General features: G+C 42.8%; 1 protein-coding gene across 1 annotated transcript in view; it reads left to right on the forward strand.

Moving 5' to 3' along the window:
* NRK (Nik related kinase) overlaps positions 1-14,322 on the forward strand; it is a 2,110,367-nt gene that overhangs the window by 961,574 nt on the left and 1,134,471 nt on the right. Inside the window, exons 9-10 of the mRNA XM_044057244.1 lie at positions 3,976-4,054; positions 9,444-9,619. Coding sequence (XP_043913179.1) covers positions 3,976-4,054; positions 9,444-9,619 — 255 coding nt within the window. The remainder of the gene's footprint in view (positions 1-3,975; positions 4,055-9,443; positions 9,620-14,322) is intronic.

Here is a 14,322-nt window from a genome sequence, read left to right on the forward strand (position 1 = left end):
TCTACTCCCCTTCTATTTCAAAAGATGAATAGTGTGATAAGATAGTTTTATTAGAGAATTTAGTGTGCTTTTAGTTGTGGACAAGAAAAAACAGAGCATATTCAAGAAGTGTTCACTTTGCAGCCACAAGATTCCACCCCACCAAGAGGTACACAACCTTTGTGTGATGTGTTTGGGTGTGCCACATTTATCTGTGGATTGTGATATTTATGCCAGCTTTGGGCCCAGAGTCTTGGCTGACAGGAGAAATAAACTTATCTTAAAAAAGACTTTTGCCACCAGATCCAGAGGTGACAGAATCAAAAAATCTCTGGAGAAACCAAACCTCAAGACAAAAGGAGTCAGAATCAAGGAAGAGGACATCAAGTACTTTGGGTCAGTCCTTGGCACCAAAACCCCAGAGGTACAATGTATCCATGGCGCACCTACTCCTACATACACTCCTCCTCCAGATCCTGATCAATTGGATCCAATTTAGGTGTGGGATTTGCATAAAAAAGGTGACTGTTAAATAAGACAAACCTGTGTCCTCAGTCTCGATCTTCCTTGGTGCTATTAAATCCTTCGGGTCTTAACAAAAGCACCTGAGAAGTGGACTTGGATCATCTGATGTGGAGCTTTTTAAGACACAGATTGAAATCTGAGTCATTCAGTCTCCTATGGCTTCAAAGGCAGCCAGATCCTGCCAGAAGCCCCGTATACTAGTTCTTTCTTTGGTGCACCTTTCAGCTCCAGTAGTGTCAGAACCAGCTTTCCACCTGGGACCTGTGTTTCCAGTTTCATCAGAAGTAGACTTGGATCATCTGATGCAGAGCTTTCTTAAGACACAGACTAAGATGGGAGTTATATTGTCTCCTTTGGCACTGAAGGTAGTCAGATCAGTCCTGATGGCCTAGTTCCTTCTGATGTCTGCCTTGCAGCTTCAGTGGTGTCGGCACCATCTTTCCACTCAGGACCTGTGGCCAAGGTGCCGACACTCCCTTTGGCAGTGGCACTGGGGGTTATAGATCTGACGTATCTAACTCCAATGTTTTTGGAGTCTACAGTCTCTGAATCAAAGACTCAAGCTCAGGAATTTAACACCCTACTCTGGGTTATCATGTCCAGCTGCACTGTGTCTGTGAGACCTCTGCTTTTGAGTCTTCTGTTCTGATCTCATTCTTGCCATCAGGGGTTCCACCTTCAGCTCCTGTCATTTCTGCAAAGAGCAGGATGAGTCTAGCTGATGTGATGGTGTCTTTGATTCTGACAAAGGATGGATCAGCCTTCCATGTGTTGGGGTGGATTATTGGATAGTTTCACAAACCTTTGCTTAAAAGCAGGCCCAGTCCTCTGAGGAGTCAGATGAGATTTCCCTAAATATACCCAAAAAGAGGGGACATGCAAAAGGAAGGACTTGGACTGCCTGTTGGAGTCCCCAAAAATCAAATACTGACTCAGAGGACAGGTAGGGATCCCCCCAGCCCCTCCTGAGGACACCCAATTTGGGGGGATTTTGGAGCTTATACTAAGATGGGATCTTAGTCCATTGGTTCACCATCTCAAGACAGGACCATACTCTTTGAAGCTTATGGTTCAACCCCATCAATTTCCTGGGTGGTACCCACAACTGACAAATTGATTAACTTGATAGTTAGGAGGTCAGACAGAAGCCTGATACCTGTGAAGCAGTTCCTTGAAAACCTGGCAAAATACTTCACCCCCTCCAAAGAAAAGTAGTACTGAGCAGAGTCCCTCTCAGTTGACACCATTGTTGTGGCAGCAGCTACAGAGAGAGATAGAGCTGTCTGGAGGATTCAGCCTCTGTTCGTCCCCCAACAGGGAGTTGAGTGCAATAGATGGACTGGGGAAGCAGACATGCACTTTGGGCACTTTTGCATTTAGGGCCTGATCTACTCCACACACACAAATATATTTCAGAAAATGTTGACTCAACAAGCCCTGTCTACCCTGAAAGCTCCCCTAGTATTGGAGTCAAGGAAACAACTGAAGACAACCTTGATGACCATGTTCAATATCAACAAACCTCTTCGTGCACCTCATGTGACAGATGGAGTGGGTAGAGGGGAAAGAACTAGTGTAGCAATGAGATGCCATACATAGCTGTCCCTTTGCAGTTTTGCAGCCCACTTCAAATTATCCTTCAATACTCTGTGTTATGGCTTTTCCTTGTTTGGCCTATCAATGTAGAAAAGGATTCAGAAATGTGAACAGGATGAAGAGACTGTCTGCCATTGAAGTGAAGTTCAAGCTTTCCCAGACATCTCCTAACAGGAACCAAAAAAGACATTGTTCACTCTGGTTTAGGAATCTAAACATCAGCAGTTCAACTTATTTGTCAGGGACATTTGTGGCAGGGGCAAGCCCTTCAATGGATACAGTCCTGAAGAACAAGTGATGTTATGGATCTGTCTCAGATATGAAACTGCAGCATCTTTGATGGTCTGCATGAGTTTTCACTTCTGGAGGCAGTCTGGGGTTATCTCTCTGTCTACCCAGCAAAGTGGCAGGCCGTCACATGTGAAAAATCAGTCCGAGAAATAATGTCTAGAGGCTATTCCATATCATTTTTCTTAACTCCCCCAGAGCCCAAAAAGCCACTGCCAGATGTCCCACCCACTCAGGCCAAATCAGAGGAAAAAGAGTTTTACTCCTTTCCAAAATAGCTATCAAAGCGGTCCCCCAGGGTATTCGTGAAATACATGGCTGTCATAGCAGCTCATCTATGTTGGCAGGGATACAAGATCTTCCCCTATCTGGATGACGGCTCCTAGCTGCCTCCTCAGTGGAGTCTCTTTCATAGACCAAGGACTACTTGCTCAGGGTTGTACCAGTACTTGTGAATCTCCATAAGTCAGACCATCAGCTTGTTCAGGGCATCACATTTATAGGTTGCCTGTCACCTGGACACTAATAGTTCAATAGTTCCTCTGTCACCAGACAGGATTCCTTTCTTGAACACAGCATTTGCCAGTTGTAAATAAGCCCTGCACACTCCCATGTAAAGGAGCCTAGATCTCCCTGCACCCTGTTACTTAATATTGCATTTTGCAAAGTCAGGGTAGTTGACAGATTTTATTGAAATGTTTCATTGATATATCACAACTCTATTGGTCTCTCTGTGTACATAGCATGTAACTGTGTTACAAATGAAATTTTATGCATTGGTCTCAATTTTGGATTTCTAGTTTCAAAAGTGAGTGAAAAAGATAAGGCACAAAGAAAAAGTGTAGTTCTGCATATGTTAAAGTATCTTTGCTTTTAAGGATAATTTGTACCCTTTGGTGTTGCATGCTGTAAACTTTATCTTGCAAAGTTACTGTTGGATATGAAGATGAACTTGAGTTACTGCTCAGATATTAAAAATACACATTTTTATTCAGAAGTCTTTTGTACCTGCAAAGAGAAGTTAAATGTTTCATGAAAGACTTAGTAAATTATCTGCTATATTATGCAATTATAATTCTGAAAGCAAAGCTTATATATCAAGGAGCATGTAGTGGTCACTTCAAGTTGGAAATTATCAAATTTAAACTGCCTGTGGCTTCCTGTCCTCCTGCAACATCAGACTCTCTGAGGCTGCAGAATGGACATGGTTCTCCCAAGCCAAACTTGAGGTATCCTTTACAGAACAGAGGAAGGCATTGCAGGCCCTTTCTGAGAGTGTGCACATCAGTTGCTGATGGCGGGGAAAACCCTGATGGTTGTCTAGATGATTGTTTCCCACAACTCACTCTAGCTCCACAGGGAACAAGTAAGCCAATGGATCATGAGAGGGTTGATGACTGGTAAGCAACAGGGGATATAAAGAATGAGTATCTTGTCACTTCATTATTAGCTATATATATGTAATGAAAATTGTATTTAATATAAATTAGTATTTTTTTACTGTGTATCCTTAAGTGCTTAAGAAGTAGTTGTAACTATACCTTAGTCTGGTGATGTTCCATTAAATGTAATTTTTTTTCTATGCAGCACTGTGTGATCTGCACCCTATGAGGGCTCTTTTTCTTATACCAAGAAACCCTCCTCCAAAACTGAAGTCAAAGAAATGGTAAGAATAATTTCCATTGCCCACTTTACAAGCAAACCACTGTATATTTCTATTTCTAAAACTCATACCTACTGGTATTTTTTGACAAATAATTTGTTCACGTACATGTATAAATAAAATGATTATTAAAATTTTGTGGGCTGTAATGGCAAATTTCAGAGTATTAGAACAAGGGGAGTACATACTAAGTTAGAAGTTGCTGTATCTGGGAGTATACCCCCATTCCATGGTGCAGTGTAACAGTTAAGCAGCAGGGATGAGAGTGATGAAGTCCCCTCCCCATGCAAAAATCTTGAAAGGTGTAGCAAAGAGTAATGCAGTTTGCTGCTTTTCTGCTTGAATTTTTAAAGTCGAAGCAACATTTGCACATTTGGGTGTCACTCACTTCTGACAAGGAGCCATTTGGGTGTATGTATGGGTACATATTTGGTTGAATTTTCAAATAACTGACAATGAAATGAAGTTGCACTTTTTGTCAAAAATATGAATGATCAGCTTTTGTGAGGGCATTGCTTGAGCTATATAGGGCTGATTGCTCTTTCATTGAGGTTGTATGATTGTGGAGTTGCTATATTTTTGGTAACTGGTTGTGGGGGGTGGGGACAAGGGTGAAGCCTCCCATGTAATTTGTGTTACTTGTAAGATTAATTATGTTTTTGAGTTAGGAGTTACGTCACATCAGGTTCTGAATTTTTAGTTAAATATATTCTTTACCCTGTGTTCCGTAATGCTGAAGCTTAAGGAAAATGTTGATCTGATGTTGTCAGTCTTCATTTATTCCTTGACCTGTGGGTTCTGTTCCGAATATTGGAACCGACCTGGCTGTTACTACAGGTCGTGATTACCAAAAACTCTTGAGCTTAACTCCTACCCAAAATGCTCCTCTCCCATTTAACTCTGATCTCATTTGCCACTTCCTGTGACAGATGTTTCTTTTCTCTGTTGTATTTCATATTTTTGGGTAGTAATAAGGTTATTTCTTTTCTTTATGTAGTTTTTTGATCTTTCCTTCTACAACCTACCCATTTTTCTATGCTAAACCTTTTCGTCTCCTCTCCATCCATCCCTTATATACTTTGGTGTATTTTGTGCTACCATTGTTGGAAGTCCTTATTTCTTTCCCCTTTTTCTTCCAGTGGGAGCGGGGGGAATAGTAGTTCTATCTTTCATTTCTTCTCCTCCTTCTCTTTCATTGCTGGTAGCCTTCTGTACCTTTGGTTCTGCCTTCTGCTGTTGTTGATGGCCTTTTTCTCTCTTTGTACTTATTGGTTTAATTTGTCTCTGTTTGTGCGATTTAGTTGTTCGAAGATGCCTTCACCTGTCCATCATAATCTGGTTTTAAAAACTGTCAGGAGTGTGGCTGTAAGATGCTCAGTTCCGATGGGCACTCTTTTTGTGTAAATTGCCTTGGCCCGGTGCACTTGCAGGAGGATTGTTCAGTCTGTCATGCTTTTAGTCACCGAGCCCTGCTAGAAAGGAAGAATAAATTGCTTTTAAAGGGGATAATAAAATCTTTCTTTGAGGAGGCCTTATCTGTTTTTTTTCTGGCAAAAGCAAAATGGGTGTTTCTTCCCCTTCCTCATCATCATATTCTTTCAAATGAGACAAACCAAAAAGGAGGAGCCAATCAGTGACAGCTTCTCCCTCAGCACAGATGACCAAAAAATGTAGAACTTTCACCCTGCCACTGTGGAACTGACAGTTTTTACCAAGAATGTTTCTGTGCCGATCTTGGAGCCAAAAGTACCTTCTCCATCGGTGCCGAAGTTATCAACACAGTTCTTGGATCAGCCCATGGAGCCTACAGCCTCGGTGCCATCTTCCATTTTGGCACCTATATCCTAGGTTCCAACTGAATGCACAAAATTTTCTTTCTTGGATAGACCTAAGACCAGATACACCCCATCCATAGATCCTGTTGCTGGTCAATTACCCAACCCCTTTTTGTTTGGAAAGACCAAACCCCCCCTCTTCCCAGTCAGTTCGTTCCACCAAGAGCCTGACAGAAATGGATGTGCTGAGGTTTGTGGATCAGCTCCTTGCAGAGAGGGTACTGGCAGGTGTGTCATCGATTCTAGCCCCTTCAGGTGCCAGACCCCTTCCTTCTGTGATGCTTCCTACTCTTCCTCCTCTAACCTCCTCTGACGCCTTGGAGATTCCACCTCGGAGTTTCCTAGCACCAACCGTTTCACCTCCAAAGAGATCTGCATCTCCATTATGGATTTCTACCCTGAGTTCTTCAGCTCTGTCAAATCCAGAGAATTCTCGGAGTTATGACAATGCTGTTGACTCCAGGGGACAGGACTCGACTCTGGTGTTTTTGGAGCCATCTCTGCACCTCAGGGCTTCAGCACTTGTTGGCTCTACCCCAGCTTCGAGGGCGTCTTCTTTGGAACAGGGACTGACCACAGTTCCCGAGTCAGTCTTTCTCCGTTCCAGGCTCCATTCTGTCTTCAGGGAGGCCAGCCTTCCAGGCCAAGGAGAGGGGCCTTTCCACTGTGGGCATCCAATCGGCTCCTTCCTTATCAGAGCAGTTCCCCAAACCTTCATCTTGTCCAGAACATCCTTCAATCTTAACACCTGGTCAGTGGGTGCCAAAGCCACAGGAGACACTTATTCAGGTATTGTCCTCTTCTGATACTTCCCCAGGTTGCCCCACTGAGGACGTTCCTCAAAAGAGAAAGTGCAAGAGGAAACACTTAGTGTCCTCTGTAATGGATTCCTCCAGGGAATCTGATTCTGATGAAGGGGGGGGGGGGGTTCCCCATGGTCAACCCTGGAAGATGTCTCCTTTGGAAAGTTCCACTATCCATCCTCCCAGTAGAGAGTCTTGGGTGATAGGTTTGGAAAGCGGATTTACGCTTCATCTATCATTGCATTGTGGTCTTTGAACTTTGTGGCACACTTCACCAGACTCCAGAGGGATCTGATTAAGGAGTTATCGGATACCCTGGCAGGAGCCATATCTGACGAAGTCCAAGACGATTGCTTCTCAGTTGGCCACCCTGGAGTCTATTTCAAATTCATCCATGAGGCTCATAGCACATGCAGATGAAGGGAGGACTAGAGCAGCGGGATCAGGTGCAACTATAAGGAGAAACACCTGAATGCTCTTGCATGAATTTGCGGAGCCATTCAAGACTTCATTCGTCAATGCCGTCTTGATGGATCGTTCCTTTTTGGCCCTAAAGTTTGAGAAACATTTTCCAGGTATGAAAAGGATGGAAAGACCCATTCTACAGTGGGTGTATGTTTTTCTACTCCTCAATGGTCCTTTTTGGGGAACCAAAGGAGCAGGAAAATATGGTTCAGAAAGTCCCAAGGGCCTTTCCAGGACACACGTGGTAGTGGCTCCCCCATGAGCAGATGGGGGGCTTGAATGGAAGACACCGTCGATGACCTGCAAAATCAGGGTTCCAAAAATACCTTTCCTGGAAAACTCTATCAGAGCTCCTGAAAGGAGGCCCGATTCCTTCCTCTATGCTGTATTTAAATCAAAAGGTGCTTCAACTAAGTATTAGTTTAAGGGTGTGCACACTTAACACATTTATGCAACCAGGTTATTGTACATTTTTTATTTTTTTTTCCCCTAACAGATTTGTTTGTTTTGTAATTGAATTGTACAGGTTATAGATCACATTAAAGGTGGGAAAAAATTTGAAATGATTTATTGTGGTCTCTCTTTTTTTTTATACAACAAAAACCTGACCTGAAATTTTAACAGGAGTGTGTACACTTTTTTATCCACTGTACAGCTTGGGATTTAAACTTATTGTTACAAACAGTAGTTCATTTCCCCTTTGAGCCTGCTGCCTACTGCGACTTGAAATTCTTGTCTTGGAAAACTATGCTTTTGGTAACAGTAATTTCTGCCAGACAGATTTCTGAAATTCAAGCTTTATCTTGCAAAACACCTTATTTGGTATTCCACAAAGACAGGGTTTCAGTGAGAACAAACCCTACCTTTTTGTCAAAGATGGTGTCAGAAAATAATATCAATCAAGTAATCAATCTACCTGTATTTTTTCCTAATTACTCAAAGGGGGAAGTATGTTTGCATTTATTAGATGTTCATAGACAGTTACGTTTCTGTCTTCATAGAACAAAAGACATAAGGAGGTCTGACCAGCTCTTTGTTTCCTTTGCAAGTGCTAAAATGGGTAAGCCAGTTACCAAAGTCACTTTATCTAGATGGCTAAAAGGTTGTATTTCCTATATTATACAATAGTAAAGTTCAGTTACCTGGGCCTTTTAAGGCACAATACCAGAGCAGTCGCTGTTTCAGCAATGTTTCAATCTAAGGCTTCCATGAATGAGATTTGTGCAGCAGCAACATGGGCTACCCCACATACTTTTATTACTCATTTCAAATTGGATTTGGTCTCTAGGGGAAGAGTATCATTTGGTTCTGTGATGCTCAGGAATATCCTTCCATGAGTCCTCCCAAGAACTAACCAGGTCAAGGAATAAATGAAGATTGATAACATCAGATAAAGAAGTTATGTACTTACCATAACGTTCCATCTGTGTTGTCCATCTTCATTTATCCTCGACTTCCAACCCTCCATCCCCCTTCCTTTCAGACCTCTTGGCGGAATGATTTATGGTCCTAGGTATTAATTTTTTCGCCCATGACCCCAGCTATGGTCTCCATGAATGTATTGTTAGGATTATAATGTCTGCTTTTTTCTATCTGTAAACTCAATCTGAGGTAAATGGGAGAGGAGCATTCTGGGTAGGACTTAAGCCTGAGAGTTTTTGGTTCTTGGGCTGTAGTAACAACTGAGTCATTTCCAATATTCAGAACAAAATCCACAGGTAAAGGATAAATGAAGATGGACAACACAGATGAAACGTTACGATAAGTACACAACTTCTTTTTTTAGGTAGTTAATTTTAGGAACAGTGCCATTATTTGGGCTTATCACACATTAAAAACGTTCAGTTGTTAAATAGTTGATGGTTTGGGCTTGACTATTTATGGGTTGACATGTTGAATGTTTGAATATTTCCAATACTTCTGCTATAATCATGTACGTGTTTGTGTCTGCATGTGTGTATGTGAAGATATATATGTGTAGATGAGCAGTTAAGTTGGTTGACACTCTCAAATGTTGATACCTGTGTTGTCAACACACTTTGGTCGACAGGTGTGCAAGATCGACAGTCTCCGGGGTTGAGCAGTATACCCTTCTCCCTGGGGACTGTGCATTCTCACAGTTATATATATAGGCTTGCCTCAGTTAAAAAAAAAAAAAAAAATGTCAGGTGCACACTATTTGTTTATTGTACACCTCATGTAAACTCTTTTAGTTCTGTATACAGTTTGCTTATTTCTTTTACCTTCTTTTGATATGTTTTTATTTATCTTTATGTTAATGTACATTAGGTCAAAGAAGTTTATCAACTTTGTGGAATCGTGTCTTGTTAAAAATTACATTCATCGTCCTTCAACTGAGACCTTACTGAAACATTCTTTTATAAAAGACATACAAAATGAACGGCAGGTACGGAATATGTTAAAAGATCATCTTGACAGGACCAGAAAGAAGAAAGGAGAAAAAGGTAACTTTTGTGATACTTTAGCTGTAGCTATGGATGATGATATTATTATGTAATGTTACTTTATTAACAGTTTGGGATGGGCTGCTTACTATGTCTAAATTAGTTATTTGTCATTTGGTGTAGTCAAGGAGTTTTATATGCAAGTGATATCCCACAATGTCCTTCCTTAGCTCACTGTTGCATTTTTCGAAACTGTTGGATTATCTTGCCAAATATCCTGGATGTCCATCGCAATACCAAAGCCAAAACCTTCCGCACAGCCATACATCTGATGTATGAACTAAGCCTACAGACGTAAAGGTGTATAAGTGGATGTATGAGGATTAAACCTCAAACTATCTCGCAGCCAGTCCGAATGCAGGTCTCAGACCCTTCTGTCTGTTTGCACATGTTCATTGCTACTGTTGACCTTCACTGGTTCAGATAAAGTTGCCCTCCCTTATCATTTAAGCTTTGCTCGACCAAGGCAGAGTAGAACATGCTCCCACAATAAGTGGGTAAAGTTTATTACTCAAGATTGGTTGTTGTACCAAGGAAATGGAGGAGAAGAGACCTATACTATAACTTTCAACCCTCAGCCCTTTTCTCTACATCTCTTCCTTCAAGATATTTTCTCTGCAAACTCTCTTGTCATTTATTTGTTCTTCTGCAGGCATTTCTGATGTCATTGGATTTGAAGGATGCCTACTTCCACATTCCTGTCAATCTGTCCTCCTGCAGGAAATGTCTGAGGTATTCTACTTGCTTAAAACACTTTCAGTTTTCTGCTTTGCCTTGTAGACTTTCTACAACCACCAGAGTCTTTCAGGATTTGGGGAATCCACATATTCCCTTGTTTCAATGACCTGTTAATACACCCACCTTTTCAGCAGACCATCTTGCTTCATCTCAGTTTCACCTTGTCCCTCCCTGATGCAATCAGCTTCAAAAAGTCTACATTGGAACCAACCCAGAACCTAGTTTACTTGGGCTGCAGACCAGATACCAAACTCATAGGTTTTTCTGACTCCAGGTAGGGTGCAGAGTATCTTCAGTAACCTTCAATCTGATATTGTTAATCCTCATTCATTCCTTATGCATGGGTATTGGTTCTGACCTCGGAACCGAGCTGGCCATTTTCCAACCTCGCGTCAGCTTCAAACTCTCGAGCTAAACTCTTACCCACAATCCCTCTCTCCCTGTTACCCCAGATTTTATTTGCCGCATTGCCATTCGGTCGTGTCAAGCTTCTTCTCTTGAGCTAAGTACAGTTATTTGTTGTTTAATAGTCATTCATTTTACTTTTCTGTCAGAAAAATTTCTATTTCATTGTCTCTTACCCTATCGCATCTAGCGACCATATTTTCTTCAGGTTTTTCTTCTCTTTTCTCTACCTTTTTACCATGAGGTATTCTCCCCTTACCATCGTTGGTAAACTTTTCATTTTCTCATAACTTCGGGTTTTCCTTTGTACCATTGCTGGTACCCTTTCTGCTATCTATTTTTGTTATTATGGCAGATAAGAAAGGTAGTCCGGGGTTTAAACGGTGTTCTGATTGTGGACACAAACTACCTACTTCTGATGCACACTCTTTGTGCGTTTATTGTTTGGGAGCATCCCACTTATCTGTTGACCCGCCCTGTACTATCTGTGAAAACATTTCAACTAGAACTTTGTTGGAAAGGAAAAACAAGCTGTTACTGAAGGGACTTCTTAAATCTCCCTTTTCAGAGGCTATTTCTGGGTCGGAGGCCTCATCCCCTCCTAGAGCCCATAAGAAAATCTTGGATGTTCCTACCAAGGCTAAATCATTGCCTTCGTCCCCAGCTGGGGACTCCCGCCAACCAAAACCTAAAAAGGCTAAAGTTTTGGCTCCGGAGTTCACTCAGTCAGCCCCAGTGCTTTCGGTGCTTAGACCTTCAGCACCGAGGCCTTCGGCTCCATTAGTGATCTCTGCTCAGTCTTCTCCAGCAGCCTTAACTATATCGGCACCGAGGGGCTCCTCAGTTCAGACTATTACTACTGTATCAGCACCGACCGTTCAGTTGGCGCAGACATTGACCACTTCAGCTCCTGACATCTTACTTGGAACCAGCGCCTTTATTGTTGACTCCAGTTTTGTCGGTTCCAGCTTCGGTACCGACAACCACTTCGGCACCAATCCCTGTATCGGAGCAGACCATCATCTCTGCACCAATGACTTCTTCGGTGCAGATACCTGTAGTCCAGTCTCTCTTGGCACCGTTGTTCTCTGTGCGGACTGGTGAGATGGACACCGAGTTTGCCTCTTCTGCCTGGCTAACCATCACCACAGATTCTTGGGTACAAAGGATTGTAACCAGAGGTTATCATATCCCTTTCGATCTTTGTCCTGTCCCTTCAAAAAAACTTCCCGACGTTCCACCCAGTCAAAGGGAAGAAGCAGCATTAGAGATAGAAAAGCTGCTAAGAAAGAGAGTCATCCAAATAGTCACTCCAGACCAGATAGGACCTGGATTCTACTCAAGACTATTTTTGGTGCCAAATAAAACCGGGGACTGGAGACCAATTTCGGTCCTCAGTGTATTGAACAAGTTTGTGAGAGTACAAAAATTCTGGATGGTCAAAATACAGTCTATCCTCCCGCTTTTGGAAAAAGACGATTGAATGTGCTCAATAGATCTTCAAGATGCATACAACCACATAAAAGAGGACAGACCATCAAGAAGATTTTTGCGCTTCCGTGCGGGAGCCAGTCACTTACCAGTTCGGAGTACTGCCCTTCGGACTCTCTACAGCCCCCAGAGTGTTCACAAAGTGTATGGCAGTTGTCACAGCTCATTTGCGACTTCAAGGATTCCAGGTGTTACCATACCTAAACGACTGGCTCATTTCTGCCCCCACCAGACATCTACTGGAAGAAGCCCTGGCATACTCTCTCCTCACTGCACAAAGGCTAGGCATAACCATAAACTGGCAAAAATCCAATCTCAACCCATCTCAGTTGACAGAATTCATAGGGGTTATCTTGGACACAAAGCACTGCAGAGCTGCCATTCCAGAGCACAGAATTTTAAGGATAAAGCAACAACTGATTCCAATCCTTTCAAGGGAGAAATCCACGGCTCACTCAGTTCTACAGCTGTTGGGTTCTATGGCAGCCTCCATCACCATTGTCCCCCTGGCCAGGTTTCACATGAGACTTCTACAATGGCTACTGCTCACCCAATGGTATCCCTTTCAGCATCCTCTTTCAGCCATGATTCGAGTAACCACAGGTGCAAACAGGATTTAAATTGGTGGATGACACACAATCTGTCACAATGGTCTCGCCCTTTTTCCCCCCAGCAACCCAAGGCCACAGTGACCACAGACACCTCCCTGATGGGGTGGGGGGGGGGGGCATGTCAGGGACAGACAGTCCAAGGCACTTGGTCCGAACTGGAGGCCCATCTGCATATAAATGTTCTAGAGCTGAGGGCGGTGCTTCTGGCATTGCAAGCATTCCACCCCCTGCTGCCGTCTGGGGCAATTGCAATTCATTCAGACAACATGGTGGTGGTCTGGTTCATCAACAAGCAAGGTGGAGCCAAATCTTACCCCCTTTGTTGAGAGGCCATGAGGATATGGCAATGGGCAATGGCCACCAACTGTTTTCTTCTAGCAACGCACATTCCCGGGAATTCCAACGTGATAGCAGACAGACTCAGCAGGTGCATTCTTCAACCTCATGAGTGGTCCCAGAATCCCTTGATAGCGGCAGAGATCTTTCATCGCTGGGGCCATCCTTGCTGTGACCTCTTTGTATCCCCGACCAACTACAAATGCAGCAACTACTTTGCCCTGATTTCCCCCTCCGGGACAGTCATCCAGGGACGCTCTAGTCCACGATTGGCCCTCGGGTCTTCTTTATGCATTCCCACCCTTTCCCCAGTTTCTGAAGAAAGCCTGTCGGTTGAAGAGCAAGGTGATCCTCATAGCACCATATTGGCCTCGACAGATTTGGTTCCTCTTCCTTTGGCCTCACCTACTAGATCAACCATGGATTCTCCATCCAACCCCGGAGTTGATCTCACATCCACAGTACCTGATTCATCCCAATTTTAAAAGCCTGAAGCTCACAGCTTGGTTACTCCAATTCCCTTGATTGCCAGACAGAATGATCTTTCCTTACCAGTACGTGACATTCTCATTGCATCTCATTAGTCTTCCACTAGAATTACTTATCTGAGCAATTGGAAAAGATTTACCTGTTGGCTGAAAGATGAACAAGTAGATCCCTTCTCAGCACCAGTATCGATAATACTATACTATCTGGCTGACCTTTTCCAATCAGATCTATCGGCCTCTTCCATTACAGTTCATTTGGCTTCAATTTCTAATTTTCATGATGGTGTCCAAGATTCCTCTCTCATGTCTCACAAATTGTGCAAGACCTCCATAAAAGGTGTGAATCATCTGAAGCCACCTTTTAGAGAACCTATTCAACCATGGGATTTATCATTAGTTCTACAAGCTCTGACATTGCCACCTTTCGAACCAGCCTCTTCTTGCGACTTCAAGCATTTTTCATGGAAAACATTGTTTTTGGTCCCCATTACTTCTGCCAGATGTATTTCTGAGCTTCAAGCTTTATGTATCGAGTCCATACTTGAGTTTTCATAGAGATAGTGTCTCTGAGGACTCATCCATCATTTCTGCCAAAAGTGATCTCTGAAATGTCCATTAATCAAGCCATTGAATT

The sequence above is a fragment of the Protopterus annectens genome, chromosome 15.part0, assembly GCF_019279795.1.
Source record: "Protopterus annectens isolate FY-2018-M chromosome 15.part0, PAN1.0, whole genome shotgun sequence".
Lineage (NCBI taxonomy): Eukaryota > Metazoa > Chordata > Ceratodontiformes > Protopteridae > Protopterus > Protopterus annectens.